The sequence below is a fragment of the Ursus americanus genome, chromosome 9 (assembly GCF_024610735.1).
Source record: "Ursus americanus isolate L20-20 chromosome 9, mUrsAme1.1.p, whole genome shotgun sequence".
In the NCBI taxonomy this organism is placed as follows: Eukaryota; Metazoa; Chordata; class Mammalia; order Carnivora; family Ursidae; genus Ursus; species Ursus americanus.
Genome location: NC_142135.1, coordinates 59,990,513 through 60,012,969, shown reverse-complemented (window position 1 = coordinate 60,012,969; position 22,457 = coordinate 59,990,513). Strand labels below are relative to the sequence as shown.

The 22,457-nt window shown below is 41.8% G+C and overlaps 1 protein-coding gene across 8 annotated transcripts in view; it reads right to left on the bottom strand.

Moving 5' to 3' along the window:
- NCOA2 (nuclear receptor coactivator 2) overlaps positions 1 to 22,457 on the bottom strand; it is a 280,557-nt gene that overhangs the window by 42,196 nt on the left and 215,904 nt on the right. For all 8 annotated transcript variants that reach the window (XM_045810212.2, XM_045810207.2, XM_045810209.2 and 5 more), the window contains 7 exons: positions 18,122 to 18,225; positions 14,071 to 14,248; positions 11,237 to 11,425; positions 7,769 to 7,870; positions 7,338 to 7,481; positions 3,650 to 3,797; positions 691 to 1,960 (listed from right to left, as the gene is read on the bottom strand). In XM_045810212.2, coding sequence (XP_045666168.2) covers positions 691 to 1,960; positions 3,650 to 3,797; positions 7,338 to 7,481; positions 7,769 to 7,870; positions 11,237 to 11,425; positions 14,071 to 14,248; positions 18,122 to 18,225 — 2,135 coding nt within the window. The remainder of the gene's footprint in view (positions 1 to 690; positions 1,961 to 3,649; positions 3,798 to 7,337; positions 7,482 to 7,768; positions 7,871 to 11,236; positions 11,426 to 14,070; positions 14,249 to 18,121; positions 18,226 to 22,457) is intronic.

The following is a 22,457-nucleotide window of genomic DNA, read 5'->3' as shown; positions in this document are numbered from 1 at the left end:
ACATTAACCAGAAGGTTCGGTTGACGAGAAAGAGAGGTACGATGATCTTCATTGGGTTTGAAAACCAAACGCTGATCTTAAAGAGAGAGAAAGGTAAATGGGAACTAATTTAATGAAGTCTATCCTGACAAAGCCAGTTTCAAGGAAGTGATTATCAATTTAGGCATCTTCTATTAACAGGGTCAGCAAACTACAGCTGGCCTGTGGGCTGAATCCTGCCCGCCACCTGTTTTCCTATGGCCCCTAAGCTAAGAATGGATTGACATTTTTTAATAATTGGAAAAAAAAAAAAAGCATTTTGTGACACACGAAAACTGTACAGAATCCAAATATCAGTGTCTCTCAGTAAAGTTTTATTAGAACACAGCGCTCTCATCTGTTTGCACAGTGTCTGTGGCTGTTTTTGCACCACAGTGACACAGACTGGATGGTCTGCAGGGCCTAAAATACTTACCACTTGGCCCTTTACAAAAAAGGTCAGCCTACCCTGGGTCGCTGACAATGTCAATCGCTGCTAGACAGGAGTTTCTGGAACAGGGAGCTTCAGTGAGAATTAACTCTGTCTCCGAGTAACAAAAACAGAGGAGGAGGCTTATTTTTATCCCATCACCTGAGGCCTCCAAGTGCCCCTGTGAAAATCCCTGATGGATACGGCTTAGTACACCTGAGAGAACACATTGCACAACTTACCTGCTCACTAGGCTCAAAGCTCATCTCCTCCTTCTCAGTTTTCATAGCTATTAATTTTGTGTTACTGGCAGGGTCTGTCTTACTGTCCAGTCGCTCAAGTTTGGGGGTTATTTCTGGTAAACCAATATCTTTAGTATCATCTTTATCTAGCAAGTAGCGAAGTAGTGCATTCTCTTTCTTCTTGGGGCTCACGGGCTCCTGTTTAATAGTCACTTCTGAGCCGGGAGCTGTGCTGTTGGCCTCCTGGCTCAGCTCTTTGCCTGTGGCTTCTGCTGTTAACTTGGCCAAGTCCACAGGGGAGCTGCTGTCCTGCAGGAGTCTGTGCAAAATCTTATGCTTCTCCTTGAGCGAGGTTCCGTGGGTCGAGCCAGAACCAGGCAGGCTCGCTGTGGAGTCCTTGTTTGTGTCCGACAGGGAGCTGGACAAGGGCGAAGGCTCCATCTGGTCAGATTTGGTGGTCAACAGCTGGAGGAGTTTGGTCTGTCCTTTGCTGTCATGCAGCCGATTCTGTCCATCAGCTCTCTCAGCGCTCACAGCCTGGGGCATGTTGGAATCGTTCGTTTCCTTTTGCTCTCCGGGATGGCAGCTGCTCTCTGCTTGACCAGTTGTACCTTCAGATGGCTCCCCATAAAGTCCAAAACAGTCTTTGGAGTCTAAGCTTCCCATCTTGCTGAGTGGGGGAGGATTCATATTAACGGGGGAGTTTTGCAAATTGCCCATTTTTAGGTCTGGTGAAGCCAACGACGACCCCAGTGAGACCCCGTGCCCCTCGCTGAGGGCCTGAAGTGCGTTGAGGGAACTGTTGGTGTAGCTATGGCTATTTCCTGTGCTGCTGCAAACTCCTACAGGGGAATGCAAGCTTCCTGCAGGGGAAAACTGACTGGGTGGGATTCGAGGGCTGCCAGCCACTCCGGGGCTCATGCGATGCCGCGGTGAAAGCATGGAGTTGGGCTGTCCCGGGTTCATGCCAGGGCTGCTCTGTGAGGGACTGTTCATTTTGAGTGCATAGTTACTACCCTGAGGAGTGGTTGCCTGCATGCTCGACACATGGTTCATTCCCCCGGAACCACCAAACCTGCCCATGGGCATGCCCATCTGTTCCTTCGGGCCATTGATGGGAAAATTTATATTGCTACCGAGGGTCATGTCCTGACCTGGGTTCCCACTGCACATGGCCTGATGGGCAGGGCTGCTAGAGCTAATTGGATTCAATGGCTTCCCCATCGCTTGTCCAGTCAGATCCGGATTCATTACGCACACATTCTGCTCTCTGCACGATGAGGAAAGAAATATAAAAGGAAAAACATTTAGCAAATTGTTATTAATTTTAAAAAATGAGATGGCCTCTTTTCTTTAGAAGAACAGACTATATTTAAAGGACAGATAATGCTTGGATGAAACAATCCGCAATTATGGACAAGACTGAACATGCGTAATTTTGGACCAAGAGGGATGTTTTTCAGTCAACTCATTAAGACGTCTGCGGTTTTACAGAGGAGGTGTCTTTAAATGTGACGATACTGTATTGAAATTGTAGTTACAAGACAAGACATTAGAGGGGTTCCAATTACATAATATTATCTTTCTTGTTACATGGTATATTATCATGAATAACTGAGAGCTTGCACCATCTTAAAGGAAGGACCCTAACAAGGAGAGCTGTCTTCAATTGTTTGCCAGATTACAATTCCTAACAAGAGACACATCTGTAAGCCCAGGGAGCTCTGAGGTTTACCACTTGGCTCAAGATGGACAGCAAATTTAGGGGGGAAAGGGGGAAACTCGCCCCTAACTGCAAGTTCTAGAGCCAGTAAAGTTATCAAAAATATTTAGAATTAGATCACCTTGTCTAACAGATCCCCTTGCAGGTCAAAGCTAGAGTTTCCAACACAGACAACATGGGACAGAACTTCAGAGTGACCTTGCTCTGTGATCTTATTCCCCAACGCCCAGACAACTCCAATCCACTCCCTTACTGGTGACTAAAAGCAGGTTTTCTGGGCTAGATGAGTTTCCAAGCCCTATGAGCTTTAATTTACAGCCTTGGCAGTCACTTGTGAGTTGCCACATGTGTTCACAAATCCAAACAAAACAGGTTTCACAAACTGTTAAACATCAGCTTTCACTTAGGGGGGTGAAATTTGGCACATCTGTAATCACTTTCAAATTGTTTCAGTTTGAGGTCAGATTTATTAACAGTTGGCAAACAGGGCTGCCTGATTTTTTTATTCCTAAATCAGAAAGTATATAACCGAGAAATGTAATAAAAGGGGACTCTTTAACCAGAGCAACTTTATATATCTTCTGATAGTAGCTCGTAAAGTTTTATATAGCACATACATAAATATTTATATAACTCGAAATGTAATCATTTTCCTAAATTTGTGCTCTAAAACAGTATAGTTTATGACATTTATGTTAAAATCAACATTCAATTTTCTGTACTGTCATTTTTTAATGGAAATGTTTATTACCTTTCAATTGAAAGGCTAATGTCAAGAAGTTAATTTAAAACTGAGGGGGGAAAAAATCTAAAATATTCCCTTTAAGTATATATATTTGGGAGGTTCAGATTTCCACACACAGGAGCAGAAGTCCCGCTGGTGGCTTCACTAATTCTGCACCACGTGTGTCACCACTGGGAATGGACCAACTTCCCTTCCCCGATGTGACAGGTGGTCCCACTGGAGCAAAGGGAGTGCTCGCCTGTGTTCTTCCAGCTGGGTTTCTAAAATTCACTAGTATTAAGGCGCAAATTCAAAGTAGAGCTCTACTTTGCCAGTATCCTAAGTTGTCTTCTAGCCAAAAGTTAATAGCAACTTAAATTTGTATTTTACCTGCCTGGGGCTGATGAACAAAAATGTCTAACAAGGCTGAAAAGCTCTAGGGGGATCTGTTGCTTTGTACCATTTCCTCTTGATTTGGGGAAGGGAAAATGATTTCTTATAACGAGGATTACCTGTGAAGCATATGTAACGATATTACAAGCTGAGGTTCATTAGTAGTCTGAGAACGGATGAGTTTGCTCTTCGTTTGTGCAGCAACAAGAGTGCCATCGGACAAGGAAAAACGATAGATTTGACTGAACGCCAGTCCTTGTCTCAGCACTGTAGGCAAGCAAACAGAATGCGTGTTTAGGGAAAAAAAAAAAAATCAGAGAGTGGGGGCGGGATAAGACATAATAGTAATAAACTTCATTTTCATATTTTCCTACCAGCAATGTTAACAAGAGTTGTAAGTACTATTTCATGACATTGAAACATTTTAGCATTTAAAAAGCACATTTATTTTTTACTCAAAATACGAATAAATTTAATGTATTTTTTTTTTTTAATAAGGCTTGGACCCGTGAACTACGTTCTTTTTAAAATCTTTCGAACCATGGTGAAAAAGAGTGTAAACCATTTATTCGCGCAAAACTAGCTTTACAATGATTTGTTTAAAATACCAGAAAATAATACAATGCATAAACATGATACCTTTAAATTATACAATTTGCCTTTAATTTCCTTTTAAACTAATAAAAACATTACAGTAAAATGTATGACATTAGATATATTCTCCAACTATTCATCTTGAGGTTATTACTGTTCATCATCCCCTAATACTATCCTCCATTCTGTTTCTCAGTGTGTAAGAAGTATTATTTCTGTGGATAGGACAACAGGAAGTAAAAGATAAACAGTTAGAAAAATCTTTCCAGAAGAGAAAAAGGCTAAACAGAAAACTGAAACGATAAAAGTATAATTAGTTTAATTTCTGGATAAAGAATCTGATGTTTCCATTTTCAAGACAGGAGTCTTGAAATGTAACAAATCAACGAGATTAAAATAATTTCTCTTAAAATTTCAGATTTATCTTTTAAAACAACTATATTTTAAAGCTGTCAAATACTGCCTATTAAAAAAAGAACATTATTTTTAAAAAGAACATTTTGATTCAGAAAAAAAGTAGCCATATAATGTAGTTACCCTCTTAAACCATTTTAAGAAGACTACCATGTTTTTATCACATAATCCTCTACACAAATATTGTCAGTTGAATAGTTAGCCCCACGAATAGCCAGCTAGAGCACATTCACGATTCCACAAAACTGCCACAGTGTGAGTGAATGAGGGAGTCACTGACACACAATATAGATTCTGGTTTTTCTTGGTAAAAGTTCACTGTGAACAATTTCCCTCAGGAAAGCCCCTCTACAGTTTCAGTTATGTGTAGTATTTAGGTATTTCTGCCATCAACTGTTGCCTGAAGGTACTCAGAAGTGGCAGTCCTGGAAATGAATTACTGTACGTATGTGTATCTTGCTTTGCACAATGAGTAGGTTCCTACAAGGCAGAATAAATTCAGTATTTATAATGGGACTCCTATTTTGAATAGCTTACAATTTTGGAATTTCATCTGGGGTCACTTAGGATTTTCTATTTCCATTCAGTCTACGTCAAATATCTCTACTTAGATATGTTTAAGCTTGCACCTGATTCATTTAGGAAGCTCTTCCATTTAAACACAAACTCTCAGATTTTTACTCAGTGTGACCGATTACCTTCGATCTTACCTACTTCAGACGTTTGGATGCAGGATATTTCGTACATTTGGTAGTTTCCCTTCAGTGGTTCCCGCCTTTTTAAGCCTACCACAGTGTCTCGTACATTTCTATAAACCCTTTTATAAGGAATCAGGAAGCCACAGAATTGAGTGTAGGGCACTGCTGCTCACGGCTCAAGGACACTGAACGTGTTTGCTCATGGTGATTTCTTATTCATATTTCTTATTCTTACTATTTTTTATTTTTTTAAAGAATTTTTATTTATTTGAGTGAGAGAGAGGGCGCAAGTGTTGAGGGGGGGGAGAGGGAGGGAGAGGGAGAAGCAACTCCTCACTGAGCTTGGGGCTTGATCCCACAACCCTGAGATCATGACCTGAGTCAAATGCTTAATCGACTGAGACACCCAGGTGCCCCTGTTGTTACTATTTTTTTTTTTTTGAAAGATTTGAGAGAGAGAGAAAGAGAGAGAGAGAGAGATGGAGGGAGGTGGGGAAGGGCAGAGGGAGAGGGAGAGAGAATCTGAAGTAGGCTCCACGCCCCAGCACGGCACGGGTCCGCCTCGGGGCTCAATATCATGACCCCGAGATCAAGATCATGAGCCGAAATCAAGAGTCGGAGGCTTAACCAACTGAATCACCCAGGCACCCCCACTGTTATTATTTTTTAAATGTTAAACCAGATCTAGTGAAACAGTAGGTTAAACACTGATTTCTGCCAAATATAGAATCTTTACTTCCTCTGATTCTTTCCAACATAAAGAAAAATGCTGAAAGGCACAAATTGTTGGATTATGTACTTACTTCTAAGAAGGATAGATAAGATGAAAAAGAGGAATAAGATGAGGAAAAAAAAAGGGGTTGGGAAGAGAGGTCATCTACTACGATTTGTACTTTTTCCCAAGCGATCCTAAAGCACAGAGGTTAAGCATATAAACACTGCCAGTAAAATGCGAAGGTCCCAGATGCACAGTAAATGTAAGATGACAAACTAAAACTCTGTTTTCAATGAGGAGTTAGGACTTTTTTCTGCCAAAACGCAGACAATTTGCCAAACCGAGTTACAAGGCACCCTCTGCTGGCCCCCACCCGTCACAGGCACTGAGGCCCCTCCCTGGCGCATCCAGGCCTCCTATGCAGGTGCACGCTGCCAGGACGGACAGCATCCGTGAGAGGAAGACCACAAAGCCAGGAGAAGAAGACGTGTCTCCCTCCCCCACTTAGTTCTTAATAAGTGCTAAGGAAAGGCAGTTTTTCTTTGTTCTCACCAATATGACAAAAAACCAGAACGCACTTGAGGAAATGTGATTCTGTGCAAAGAACTCTAGGAGCAGCACAGCAGAGGGACGGCCAAGATGCGCTCCGATTAAACTCCAGGGCTGGCAAGCCAGTCATTTCACCTGCTTCAGCCTCCCCATCTATAGCTTGAGTCCTAACACCTACCTCACAGGTGTGCTGAGGATCAACAAGATACTGTAAAGAAGGAAGATGCTGGACAAAGACCAGGTGTTCAGTAAGGGCTGCTATTATTACTGACATAGGACTTCGAAGTCCTGGTTTAGTCCTAGCTGTCTTGTTAATTAACTGTCAGTCAAGCTGTCCAGTGACCGCAGACAAGTCACGTCATTTCTTTGGGCCTTCTAGAAACAGGCTTCAGTGGTCATCATCTGGAAGGAGGCCTCAGGATCCCACTGTTACCTCTACTAGGAATTCAGCTCTCTTGCAAATTTCATTTCATTCTATTTCCAGATTTTCTTTATGGTTCAGAGATTTCTTTTGATATTAAATGGCACCTTATTTTGTAGTCTTATATGTACAGAAGGCTTAGGATCAGAGAAAATGACCTCTTTCCCTTCCCTTTCTTCTGTTTTCATGAAATTATCTCCTATTTATCTTATTCTTCTGTCCTACAGGTTCTATGAAATTTTCCTTTAGATGGCGACATTTTCTGGGCCAGCCGATGCAACTACGTATGAACACAAGTCAACAGCTCCAAGTTTCCTGAGGTGAACTTCAGGATCACGGTTTCAGAGAAAGCTCCCACAGGAAGCAGTAAGACAGCAATATCAACTTCAAGAGAAATACCACGTGGAGTTACTTACCTTCATGATGATGCCTCTTGGCGTAGGACACGGACTCCCCTTCGTGCTGTGCGTGGAACTTCTGAATGCACCTTCTCACCAGGTCCTCCCAGCCCGGCTTCATGGCTGCCCTCATGGTGCTAGTATCCAGCGAAGTGATCTTGCCTAGTAAGTAACAGCAGGCATTACACCTACACACTCATCTATTATTTATGGACGTGATTAACATTTTAAAAGATAAAAATTTATTTAGAATAGGTAGCGCAAGGACACGGGCCAAAAGGGCAGACAGTGAAAAGAAGTGTCCCTCCCTCTCCTTCCTGCAGCTCTAGGGCGCTTCTCTGCCCTAGCACCCGTCACTATCCCCAGCTTCTTCGCAGTCTTCTAAGCACAGTCCTTGCCTTACAAATATGTAGATATTCTCAAATGACTTCTTTGGAAAGAAAATGTACCTTGGAGATCCTGGCGCGTAGTAAAACTTTCTGATGAGGGAAGAACTGGTCTTTCCTTCATAGGAACTCTTCTTGCCACACAAATCAAGCAGGACTGCAAATCTTCAATCACATACATTTATGGTTACCATAGGCGGCTTTTTCAGCGGTTCACACAAACTCAAATGTATTTGTGACAACACGACCTTGTCAATCAGTGCCAGGAGGGAATGACAACATACTAGATGCCTCTGCTTCTCACCGGCTCCACTGCCTCCCCGCCCGAGTGGGAAGCAGCTGGGGGACAGGGCTGGGTGTGCTGTGTAGGACGAGCTGGGGGAGGCTGGGCGAACCTGCTGGGGCCACACGAGACTCTCGCTGCACAAGTCCACCCACCAGAGCAGCTTCGCCATCTGAAACTGCCTCCCTGGGGACGGTGGGGGAGCAAGTAATGCCTTCTTATTCGATGGCCGATAGTGACAACCAGCTGAATTCAACATCAAGTGCACAAATGATGAACACTAAAATCCAATACTCGGCTCTGTCGAGGGGCTGCTGCTTGAGTTTTGGGTGCACTACGCTCCAGGAACACCAGATAACTGTCTACCCAACTACGTAAGGAGCCCTAGAATGGCAATATGCAATTTAAAACGAAGAAAGCAACTGAGTCTAGAGGTGAATTCGGAGAACAAATCTTGGAGAGTGTAGCATGTGCCAGAGCCCCTGCATGACGGATTAGAATCTCAGCCCTGGCGAGTTTCTCAGAGCCAATGCGAAGCCTTTATTCCTTACCCACTTCGACTGTTTTATTCATCCATGTTCACTTCTAGAGAACAGGGAAATGTTTTATTTATCTTTGTAACATGCAGAGCACATTGTGTAGCTTTTTCAATTTCAAAAATGCTGGGAAAAAAATGTTAAAAAAACAGTCTTCATATCTTATGTCACTGATTGATGATTGTTCAAGTCTGGGAAAGAGTTTCTTTAAATATATCCAGTAATAGTGGGTATCCCAAATTTAAATGTAATCCTCATTCTCAGCATAACAAAAAGCTAAATTTCTGAGCACTTACTATGAGGAAGACATCTTTTTTAGCTGCTATGGAGGGAGGCTACCAATTCATTCAGTCCTTGGGACACCTCTATGGGGCAGGTACTGGTGTTATCTCCACTTAACACAGGAGGAAACCACAGCACAGAGTTTCAGTAAGTTGCCCAACACCATGCAGAGCTGGGGAAGCCAGGATTCGAGCCTGAGCACACTATGGCTCAGAAACCCCACTCTCCTGCCATACTGTGTCAACATCTAGAACCAGACTTTAAATGTACAAAAATGTTTAAATATACAGCACAAAACCACAAATTAGATCAGCTATATCTTTTTTATTCCACTTTAGAACAGTATCCTAGATGGGTGAATTGGCAGCACTTAGTGTGTTGCATAAAAAGAGAAGAAATCCCTCAACATTGCATACTTACGTAAAACTTAATTTTGAAAAATTATGTCATCTATGGGAGCTCCATTACTTTTCAATAAAATTTACAGATTACTTCATTTTTTTAAAAAAGGATGAATTACAGATCTTCTTCAACTTACAATGGGGTCATGTCTTGATAAACCTATTTTTTTAAAGATTTATTTATTTATTTGAGAGAGAGCAGAAGCAGGGGAAGGGGCAGAGGGAGAAGGAGACAAGCAGACTCCTCACTGAGTGTGGAGTGTGACATGGGGCTTGATCCCAGGATCCCGAGATCATGACCCGTGCTGAAGTCAGGAGTCAGACACTCAACCAGCTGAGCCACCCAGGCACCCCCCACCCCTGGATAAACCTATTTTAAGATGAAAATATTGTAAGGTGAAAACGCATTTAATACACCTATCCCACCAAACATCGTAACTTAGCCAAGCCTACCTTCAATGCGCTCGAACATACTAGTCTACAGTTGAGCAACATCATCTCACACAGAGACTGTGTTTTAAAAAAGTGCTGACCATCTCATGTAATTTACTAAATACTGCAGTGAAAGTGAACAACAGAATGGATGCATGGGTACAGAATGGTTCTAAGTGTATCGGTTGTTCATCCTTGGATCGCACGGCTGACTGGGAGCTGTGGCTCACTGTCACTGCCCAGCATCCTGAGAGAAGACTGTAGGCATATCGCTAGCCCAGGAAAAGATCCAAAATAAAAAATTCAAAGTATGGTGTATACTGACTGTGTATGGCTTTCGCAGACTCGTAATGTCAAAAAAAAAAAGCAAGTCAAACCATTGTTAAGCTGGGGACATTCTGGAGTATTTAGTGCCAAACATGGTTCAGGCCTATTCCTTTAATCCTTACTACATTCTGCTACTGGGATTGTTGACTTCACTTGATAAGAGAAGAGAGTAAACTGATGCTCAGAGAGGTCAAAAAACTCGCCCAAAGCCAGAGCTGGTAAGTGGCTGAATTAGGAGCTGGCGTGTCTGACGATAAAGCCCAGGAGACTCTCATCCGCCAGTGCTCCTCTGCGCTTTCTCTTCTACTCCGCCTGCAGAATGCACTCCTCAGCACTGCCTCGTAGGAGAGAGTGACACTCAATGGCACGGAATGGTTTGCTTGGAGGGCACAGCGGTGGACGCTACAGCAGCAGCTCTTTAAGGGGAAGGGCCTGCGAACTTAAGAGCCTGAAATCCTCTCCATCACGCACTCCCATCTCCACCCTCTCTTATGTATCATTCCGTTACACCATATTCTGGACCCTGCATCCGTGGATATACGGAATCCATTAACCCTCGGGAAGTATACGAAAGACATTGTTTGTACTTATGCATTTTTCTAGGTCTGTGGCTTGTGGCTTGCAGTAGACATTCAGAGGAGCCTTGGATCCCTGGGAAGCTTAACCACTAACAGAGCTTCTCCAGTAGGGTAGCCACTAGTGCCTGTGTACATGTAAACTTAATCAAATAGAAAATCCAGTCCCCCAATTGCAGTATTGAAATTTCAAGTGCTCAAAAGCCACATGCACCAGTGGGGCCTGCACTGGACATGGATGACATATAATACTGCCATCATTGCAGAACATTCTACTGGATAGTGCTATTTTGAAGACTTAAAATTGAACTTATGGGACGCCTGGGTGGCTCAGTCAGTTGGGTGGCTCTGCCTTCAGCTCAGCTTGGGTCATGATCCCAGGGTCCTGCGATCGAGTCCCGCAGCGAGACCCGAATCGGGCTCCTTGCTCAGCGAGAAGCCTATTTCTCCCTCTGCCTGCCCCTTCCCCCTGCTTGTGCGCTCTCTCTTTCTCTCTGACAAATAAATAAAATCTTTAAAAAAAAATTGAATTTATCCCCAAAATTAAGTAGGTTAGAAAGAATGAAGAAACCGCTTCTAAATTTTTCTAAATTTTCCTTTGTGCGGCCACTCATTTTCGATAATTAAGAATGAAGAAAGTAGCAGAAGAATAAATACACAGATACATCTAGAACAGCCTACAGATGTTGCCCTACCTTCTCCTTCTTCTTTGATGGACTTTGGTTGAGAGACAGCAAAGCACTGCATAGTTTCATATTTCTGGTGTGCTTCCTGGTTATCGTGACCTTCCTCTTCTGACTCAGGTAAAGGCTTTACCAGCATCCGACAGTTGAAGGTATGGCTGTTCCGTCTAGGAGGCTCGCCAGACCAGGATCCCCCATTCACTGAGGGAGGCAAAAGCAATCCAACAATTACAAAGAAACCGGTTTATCAAAATGATGCTAATGTTCTAACAATTTGGGAAAATGCTTGGGATTTTCAAAATAACTTCCATATCTCTTACTCTTCACCCTGACTCCTTCCCTTCAAGTTCAGGCCTTGTTAATTATTATTAGAACACTGTTCTTCATTTTTGGGTTTTCCTTACTCTGGTTTCTTGGAAATTAGGTCAACCTTAGATGTGTTACCCCCTACTCAAAAATCTGGAACTGGCACCAACTGCAGCATGCACTAAGTTCTCTAAAAGGATTTGGACTTGATGTCGTCAGGGACACGAAGGCTATCCGAAGTGAAGAATCGAATGTCACTAACCAGCCCCACCTTATCCATCTAACCAGATCTTCCACACAGGCCGGCCGGCACAAGCCTCCCCCACCATCCTCCACACCTGGTCCCACACGGACACCGGTGCTCCTGCCACCTTATCTCAAGTGTCCGGCTGCCGCTACCCCTCCCAGCCCAATGTACCCTGCTCTGAGGCTAAGATCCCCACACTGCCTCCTCTCCCAGATCTTTCTTTTGTAGAATTTTACAGAAATGTTGGTGTGTATTCTGTAACCTGGCTGTTGTTGAATTACTCTATTTTGTTTCAGGCACATTTCCTCAATTAGGCTGAAAAATCCCTGCAGAGGCACTGCTAATGTCATTTATTTCTTATCAAGTGAAAGGGTACTTCACATGTCTTCTACTTCAGTGTTGTGATACTTAGAAATGTATGTACGTATTCAAGAAAGAGAGAATGACACAGAGGAAAGACATTTTTTGGGGGAAATGCATTAGAGAAATCAAGGGAAATAAATCAAAGAGTGACTGATTTGGAGACTGTAAGGGTGTTTATGGGTCACCAGATCCACTTTCTCACTCTACAGATGAGAAAACTGACGAGAAAGATGTTCAGCTACTGGAAGAGCTGGCATCAGAACCAATCCTAATCCTCATTTTGGTATTCTTTTCTTTACGTTTTATCTAAAAAGCATTACGACCAGTAGGACAATGAAAGAGGGGATCGAAAAAAGGGCCAGTGATAAGATAAGCAAACACACTCTCAAAGCTCACTAGTGGGAAAATACTTAAAAGGACATCTAGGGGTTCTGGTGAATGCAATCCTAAGCCCATAGCCACTGGGCTGCAAAAGGAATAAAAAAGAAAACACACCCTGGAAAGAACAAAGGAAATATCAAGTTAACTGCAAGAAACTGTTCTAGCATTACAAAAGGAACCATAGCTAGCTTTATATGTCTGTGCAGGCATTTGGGAAGTTTCTTCCACCATCAGTATTCTTAAAAGCTTATTTACATAATGGATACTACATAGAAAAATCGAAGAAGAAAGAAAAAAAGAGTTCTTATTAACTCAGGTTAATAAGTAATTTTAAAATATAAAAAAAGTACAGTATAAAGTCAGGAAAAGAGCTCTTTAGACAAGTGAATTAATAATAGTGAATTAATAAGTATAGGTCCTTTGAGGAAGTCATCAAATTACTGAAGAGATTTGAAATATTAGTTACTTGAAATAAGAAATCCCATTTTCTTGTTCATTTACTAGAGAATATAATAAAAGAACCTCACATGAATATTCATATGTTTTGTATTACTGTTGCAGTCACTTTGAACAAAGGATTATCATACCAAGGAAAAGCTAGCCATCGTGGAATTTAAAGAGGGCCTTCTTCTATTTACTGTGGTAACAATAAGACCAGCTAATATAAACCATTTGAAAAAAAAAAAAAAAAAGAACAGAAATACTTGCTAACTCAGGACTTGACCTTATTCTGTACTAAAATATGCACTTCCTTTTATCTGTGAAGATGTTCTTAACATCATCAGTCTAAGTGAGAATATTAAAAAAAGAATCACTTAGTAAGTGGGAATGGCAATACTCTGGGGCAGCAAGTAAGGGGGGGGGCCCATGCTATGAACCACCCACTTTAAAATCTGGCCCTCAATACTGCCGGACACTTTGGGACAGCATCTTCAGAGTGAGAGGAAGTCAGGAGTGTGAAACAGGGAGAGCGGGTAAGGAGGCAGTGACTGGGAAATGAGAGAGCCCATTCAGGGCTGCCAGGCTGACAGCATCTGACCCTCTATATGTCACTCGTTCCTTAACATCGTTGCTTCAGAATACTGTATGCGTCCACATACATACTCTCTTCACGAGGAGCCCTCAAAATTGTGCTTTTCTGAGGTCATATCTCAAACCTCTCATGACCTTCTACTTCTTAGAGTCATAGAGAAAAAGCACAAACCAGAGTCGACTGGCACTGGACAGAGTAGGAGGGAGTCTGGCACCCTCTTAAAAAACAACAAAACAAACCCCATGAAGACAATTGCCACGGGAGCCTTCTCCCTCTGAATTACTTTCATGTACTTTAAATACAGGATCAAAACAATCGTTCATTCAAGATCACTATCTGCAGATGTCCTCTTCTCCATGACTTTTAAGCTTAAATATTTAATAGAAGCCTCTCTAAAAAACCACCCAGCAGTTACTCTTATCCCCAGTTGACACAACACCCAGTTCTATGTGACCCCCTCCAACCAAGACAATGTGTGCATGGGGGAGGGGGGAGACCCAGCAGACAATCATTTACCTATAGACTTTGGCAGCAGGTTTTTGACAAATTCAGTGTGGTCCCCAACATGCAGGATGCTATATACACTTTTGTTCATCAGCTCTTCTTGGTTATACCTTAGGTACTGTGTCACATTCTCTGAAACAAATACAACGTTGCCTTCCAGGTTCACTACAAAGAAGAACCCATCAAGGGCCTAAGGGAAAAGGCACAAACTGTGTTAGAAAGGACACAAGAGAAAATCATATGCAGTTGTTAAGGAGGGATGATCCCTTTAAGGGAAAGGTGTAATTCACACGTGGATAGAAAAGAGATCCCCCCCCCCATTTTGGGGAATAATTAGCACACTTTCTTGTGGTGAAATTATTCCATCTTAGTAAGTAGGAGAGAGCCTAGATCAGGGTTTCTTGTTGCAAACTAAATGATAAATACTCTGTTATTTTACCAGGAGATAATTACTGCCACGTAAGTGCAGGCATTTATCTGTATTTTCCAAATTATATTGATGGACTGGATCCACCCAGCCAAGAACAAGGTTTATGTGACCAACCCCAGCACAAAGTAATTATGTTCTACAGTTTCTCATGTAACACAATGGGAGGAAAGGGTCGTCGATAATTTTCCTTCAGTTTAAGGATTAACCACCCCCTCCCAAACTTTGCTACCTTTAAAGCTGCCAGGGTTTAAACGAAAGGAATTGCAGATGTTCTCAAACATCAATCCTTTATTGTTTGGGGAAAGGGTCTGGGAATAAGTATCTCTCTGATAATGGCAATGGGGACCGCATGCTGATATGTGACCAGTACAGTCTGAGGACTGGAAGGGGACTCGAGGTTTTTTGGTTTTTGACAGTGAGAACTGGAAAGTTAACTAGTTGTGCCCTTCTCTATTACTTGTTCTCCAGGTCATGGAGATGCAGGTCCCCAGCCACCTAGATAACATTAGCATTCTCCTGCAGTGTGGCTTGGCCTCACTTCTCCTCTCTGTCACTGAATCTAGATTAGGGAAGGACAGAAAGACTCCAGGATCATTTTAGGAAATGAAGATAATGAGAATAACTACTGTGCATGTTTACTGTGCCTAAACACATTGTATCATCTGAATATTTACAACTCTGGAAGGAATGTTTTACCTTCTGCAATTAACAGAGGAGGAAGAAATGGAGGCTCTAAGAGGTGAGGTGATTTGCATAAGCTTTTGCAACTCAGTCAGTGGCAGAGCTGGAATTTGAATCCAGGTGGACTCAGAAGCTCAGGCCTGCGATCACCCTGCGGCAGGGTGTTCTACTCCCTGCGGCAGGGTGTTCTACTTCGGTATTTACCCCAGTCTCTTCCTGTCATGTTCACCTTGGTGATGTCAAAGTTGAGAGTTCAGGGAGTTTCTCTTAGGGACTCCTCCTTTCCCTTTTTGATCTGTGCTTGTCAGAGTCCTGTTTTATAGATTAGGTGAGCGATCAAGACTACAGCAGGCTTGATATTGATCAGGCATATCTCGAAACAGGGCCACCCGGTCTACCCAGTTTGTGTCACACAGTTTCCCCATGCTATGTATTTACTATTTTTAACATGAATGTTACATGTACATATTGATATAACAATGTGTATAGATGGGGCAGGAAGTGTTTACTTTTATCCTAGTTTGCTTTTTCCTTCAGTTATTATTTAACAGGCTCCTATTTTGTGAGCTTTCTTTGAATATATTCCATCTTTAATTCTATTTTCATCACAAAACTAAGTGCTCTCTCAAATTAGAAATGACCATAAGGCATCAGTGAAAAGCTCTTTAAAAAAATAACACCATTCAGTTTTAAGTTTTTCTTAAATATTCTGTCAGGTTTTACCAATGGCATAAACAATATGCAGGGTAAAGCAAGACTGTATGCAAATGGCCTTCCATAACAGGTTGGCATCAACCCCTGAAAACCTCGTGTAAGTGTATGCGAGTGTTTATGTCTGTGAAGGGGGAAGGAAGTAAGTCAGTTGATTAGTTACATGCCACGTGTCCTTTTGAACTAACTGCTTTAGATATACATTCACAGGGATTTTCATAATTATATTACCTATAGTTCCCTTTTGAAAGTGCAAAGAGCCTCCCACTGCTTTGTACCATGATAAAAAGACTGATTTGTAGCACAGTATGACTGAAAGATGAACGTGTTTCATCTTATAAGACCATGTTTTTTTAAAGCACACTATGATATGCTCTGATGAAAAAAGCTGACATTTGGTTTTGTTGCCTAGCAACCACTATGCTATGATGTAAGCATGAGTGTGCATCTATGCCTAGGAACAGCTCAACAAGAACAAGTTTCCCTGTTGAAATTAGTCCATGTAAGCAGGGATAAAGACTTCAAACCTTAAGTCACTAGACTTGATCATTAGCTCTCTTACATATTCACCACTGAAGTCCTGCCACGCAAGTACTTGCTCAAGTCTGAATACACTGAATTCTCAGAAGACTATTTTTAAACAGTAAAAATGTTGGTTTGATTTTATGAGAGAAGGCCCACTGATATCCAGCAATCTGATTTCTATAATCAATGAACTTGTTCTCAGAGGGCTTGAATCATAGACTTGCGGTTACTCCAAATATTTGTTTTTAGAAACCTCAGAAATCTTTTCAGGAGTTCCCACCCTACTGTAATATTCCCCCATATAGGGAATCAATGCAGCTATCTGGCAATTTCCTCATAAGCTAATAATAATCTAATTATTTAGATTACCATAATTTTCAAATCAGTTTTATTTATAATTAAAAAATCTTTCATAGGAACATATCTACTTTCATCTAATTCTAAATAGTCCACCTTGTGAGAGTTTTCTTATCTGCTTCTAAGAACCAAGCAGGAAGAAGCACTCTGGCTTTCCTTGTTGACTCTGGAAAATCAGGTTAAGTGTGTTTTTGCTTCTTCCCTGAAAATTGAACTTGGATACTGTCAAGCTAGTGACTCAAGAGAAATAAGCAAGGAACAACGCGGGGTCATTTAAAGCCTTTTGGCTAGCAGGTCCAGCTCCAGGAATTTTGTCATTTCTAAATACAAAGACTGGGTCAGACGATTTTTAATTTTTTCTGTGGGTTCCCCCGCCGACCTTCCAAGTGTATGCTAAATTTTCACAGGATGAGATTTTCTAAAAATAAAAATCATCACATGCACCAACTAAAAAAAAAAGGGTCAATTATTGGTGATCTTTGCTTTAAAAATCCTACTTTCTCCTATATGTGCAGCTACTGGCACAAGTTAAGCGATTCTATGTGGCAATGCCGCCCAGCTTCCGGCCACGTGGTACTTTTCAATCTCCTATTATCATCGGCGGAGTAAATTATCCTGAGATCTGACATAATTTATGTCTCAGGGCTCCTCTGCTTCTTGTTATATATTCACCGACATTTTTTCCTTCATCTTCCCATAGCCTACATCTTGAATTTTAATTTTGGAATAGGTACAGCAAAGCGCTTGGTGTTTAATACTGTACTAGTTAATAAAATAGGAAAGCCAGACTTTACAAATTCTAGACATTAGTCCGGTCATAAAACTCCCAAAAGTTAATAAAGAACAGGGAGTTAAGACCAACCACTACACTTGGGATGCTTATCTTAAGAACTCTGCCTATTATTTCAGTTTTCATCTTTATGAGATAAACTAGTTTGAAACAGCATAAATAAAAAGCATAAACCTCCATTTGGTCCTTGAATTTTAACCTGCCTATATGGACATATGTCTATGGCATATACAAAATCTAAAAATTGGGGGAACATATCAAATAAAAATTATATTGCAGAACTTAATAGGACTTGTAGAATATGGTTTTTCAAAATGAATACTCACTCTGTCAGTTTATATTGTAACCTAGCTCGTGTAATTCTCTCTTACTCCTGGGAAATATATATAGGCTGAAATCAGGAGCTAGGTGAATATGTCCTTACAAGCTCCAGATCAGCAGTACTTCAAGCCTTACGAGTGAAAATTAAATGTAGATTGTCCTGAAATTACATTTACCTGAAAATTAAACATAATGACGTGAAGACCAACAACAGGGTGGGGAACAGAACCAGAATGGGGCTACGCTACCTCAAGCATCATAGGCCCCAGCGCATCCTTGTCGATGACGCCCTGCCCGGTCGATGACACGTCTGACTTCTGCACTTCATCTACGTTGGCGGCTGCTGCTTTCTCTGCAACAAACAGAAGTGTGAGTTAAATGGCCGTGCTTTTTCAAGGACAGAATGACACAGAAACACTGTTATTGCAATGATTTTTAAAATCTCTAGTGGCATCAGTCAGACGCGGTGCTGAGAGTCAGCGTCCATCCCGACTGCCGCTGGACGGGAGACACTGCGGGAGGCAGGAACAGAACAGTACCTTTTCACCTCCAGAACCTGTGGCTCAGATCCCCTCGCAGGCAGCTGATAAAATGAGTTGAGTGGTTTCGTGCTAGTCCCCGACAAGCATTTTTTCTAGATTACAAAACTGCTACACGCTGTGGCACAATTAGTCTCTGCTCCGGGGACTGCACAAACTAGGGTAACGAAAGGTCTGTTGTTCAGAATTCAGCAGCATAATCAGAGATACGTTTGCCCGTATCTGCAGAAGGAATAAGGAGTCGCAGCCTGCTCTGGCTGCCCCCAAGTGACACGCTCTACCAAGTGCCTTCTGGACTCTCGCACTGCTCCACTTCTTGTCATGTTCACACATAAGCAGCCTGAAAGATGTGCTCCCTATTTTGTGGAAGGTGCTTAACAACTTAAGGCAGAGAGAAGAGGCCCCCTATCACGCACCGAGAGGAGTTCATGGCTGCCCTTTTCTCCAGTACAGAGACACACAATACATGGTTCTGGATTACAACGCGTGAGGCAGCGCTCAGGCCTAGAGGGCCTGGGACAATGCTCCATCATGATAATTCTCAGAGAACAAATAGATGCGTGGTTATCAATATATATACAAACTCGTTATTTTAAGAACACCAAAAAAAGTTTAAAGCATAACAGATACATATCATCAACTTGCTAGAAAACAAGACAAAAACAATGTGCCAATTATTTATACCTGAATAAATTATATCCTTGTTTATACTGCATGTTACCATTGTAATTAAATGCAAATAAAGAAAACTGTAAATCAATTTAGTACTCAGGATCAACTTGCTTTCATGACCTTGGAAATTTTGCTGCTGTTGCTGCTGCTTCTTCTACTCTTTTTTTTTTTTTGGTAAAAAAGATTTTACAGAGTATTCTGAAATCTGCAAAGCGTAATCTGTCTCTGAGAACCTAGAACATAATTAGGAATTACGCAGGTCCTCCAAATCTTGCCACTGCCATGATGGAGTGCTTCCACATGTATATTCAGTGGAAAAGGGAAGATAACCTGTGTGAGTTCAAGTCTAAATCCAGCCACTCAGAAGTATGAGCCAAAGGAAGTCATTCCAACTTTTTAAGGCCTTACAGTACCCGCCTTCTGTACATCATGGACTGTGACAGGAATAAACTGGATGACAGGTAAAACACACTCTAAAAACTATAAGGTAGTTTACAAATGTAACGTACTACTAGCATATCTATGAGTGTGAGTTCTTCCTTAGGCAGTAGAGTTCCACATGTAGTCACTTCTTTGCAGAGCTTATCATAAGCAGACTGTCTCTGCTTTTTCAATTACTATATTCTCGGTTCACCTCCTTAGATCTAAACAATTGTGACCACCTATTAAAGAGATAGGAGTTGAGGCGCCTGGGTGGTTCAGTCGGTTGGGCATCCGACTCTTGATTTCAGCTCAGGCCGCGGTCTCAGGGTCGTGAGATGGAGCCCCACGTTGGGCTACTTGCTCAGCACAGAGTCTGCTTAGGATTTTCTCTCTCCCTCTGCCCCTCCCCACCCCTAAAATAAATAAATCAATCTTTAAAAGAGAAAGAGAGAGATATGACTTATCTGGTAGCCTTTACAACTCAATAGTGTGAGGATCTGTCAGTCTTTCGTTTTTTCTTGCTGCCTTCCCTAGCTCTTGATTGTTAGGTACCTTACCCCTTGGCTCTACCTGCAGGCTTGGTCTCCAGCCAGTTCCTTGGCCTCAACAGGGCAGGAATTATCTCAGGCTTTCCAGACCACTATTGCATATGACCTCCCTCTCCCAAGTCCATCCCCATTTTTCTAGAATATTTTCCATTGCCAAATATACCCCAAGTACATGCATACTGGGACACAGACTTTTTTCTTTTCTTCACTGGTTCATTCTGTAAGGCCATAGATTTCTCTTCAGTTTCCACTCCCTTTCCTACCCCACCAGGCCAGGGACAGGACTGACCCCATCACCTGCTGTTTCATCTAATTCAGCAGCCTGGTCCTGTGGAGGTCCCAACAGGCTTCGGGCCCAAGGATCCTGAGTTTCATTAATACTAAATCTTAAAACTCATAAAATAGATATTATATATTTATGTGGTCTTACTGTATTCTAATTCATTTTTGTCTTTGGTGTTGTGCCAGTGTGAGAGCGGTGCGTTAACAGCCTGCAGAAAGAGTACATCGCAGCCCTTCCTCTGACTCCTAACTGCTCGCGGGAGCACCGTGCTCCCATCAGGCACCTCTTTCAGTAGCAGCAGTGATTCTCAAATAGGAACGGTGTACATGAGAAGACAACCTCCCCAGAGAGGATCCATCAGAATCTGAAGACCAAAAAGGCTCTCTTTGGATGACATTCTGATACCTCTTCTAGGAAGGTATGCTGTCCCCTCCACTTCGTGCAGTGAGCATCACAGTCCGGGCAATAGTAGTGGATCCCCGATCAGAAGCTAAGTGTCATGAAGGGGGCACTGTGTCTGTACCCTCAATGGGCACTGTCCCTATTTCAGAGCAGGTTTTCACTAAGTACTTGGTGGCTAACAGACCAGATTTGCTTCAGGCACTTACTCCCAGATATGGAGGAGGCAACTGGAGGTGGGAGTGGGTGGAAAAAGGAATAGAGTCCCTGCTTTAGGCCTAATAGGCCTAACATTCTCGCCTTCATCATTCTGAAGACCCAAATTTTCCTAAATTCATCCTTTAATATTTTGTGGAATTTAAAAAACAATGTAAGAAAACCCAATCATGCAGGTTCCTAAACAATGATAAACTATCATGCTGGGGTGTCCTAACTATTCTAGCAACATGCTCAGACACTGAATTTTGAACTCTTACCGGAAAATAGGTAGAATGAGGATCATAACTGCATTGCATTTGATTCTAGAAATCTACAGATCAGATGAAATTTAGGATAAGGACCTAAAATTTAAAGGAGGAGAAAATTTGGATCTGACAAAACATGTGTTTGGATACAAATAATTATCCTCCTGAAAAACTATTTGTGATAGTACGACATGACATTTTTTTCTCTTTATCACATCCAACTGATAAATCTTTCAGAGTAGAAAAGCAGCTAATAGGAAGTCACAGGGAGTGAGTGGCCGCTGGGAGGAAATCCCCCAGCAACAATGGGATCTGCTCTGCACTCTCTCCATCTCTGTGTCTCGCGTCTCGCTATGCACGTGGTGCAAGCGGAGTGAATAATCCTTGTCAGCTGAGAGATTAAATCTAGCTGGGAGGCCAAAACAATTACAATCGAACTAAATGAGAGCAATTTAGGGATAATTGCAAGGAACTAACTTTAAGTTCAAAGAAGAGATAAAAATCGTTGGACATAGCTGAAAGTATTTCACGTACGCTGAGTTGGACTCTGCAGGGTAAGCAAGTGGACAGCAAAAGCAAAAGCCTAAGAAGGACACCAGTGGGAATGGACGTGTGGCATCTGGCCCCGAGAAAATGTCAGCTTGGCCTCTGAAAACCAATGCTAGGCTAAGGAACATTGGCAAAGTTCGTCTAAGCTGGAATTCTAGGAATCCCTGACTAAAAATCTAAACAACACAAATTTCATAAGATCAACTTGAAATTCTATTAGTGAAACATATGCTTTGAAAGAAAACTACATGAGTCTATCGATTATTTGCAAGAGAATGTTACAATATTTACACAATACTATTCATGTAATTAAGGGAATGGGAAATGTTCGCTATTCATAGAATAAATATGAAATAGAGACAAAGGATAAAGAATTTGGGGCTTTCCATTCCTGTCCTCACTAAATGTTTGTATTAGATGCATTTCCAACTAATTTGTCATCGAATATTCAATTCTGTATTGAATTTGTGCTTTCATCATTTCTCAGTATTAAAGAGAACAAAATCAATAATATGAAATGATAGAAAACACTCAGAAGTATGGCTTTACCAATGTAATTGAAATCTAAATTAAACTGGCCATGAATTTATGTTTTTGGGTCCTTTTCATGAGGTAATTACTACTTCTGTTCAACGTTCAGCTGAGCCTTGAAATTAAATAGGAGGAAGGAAAGGACTCTAGTGAGAGATACATTATTACGATAACCG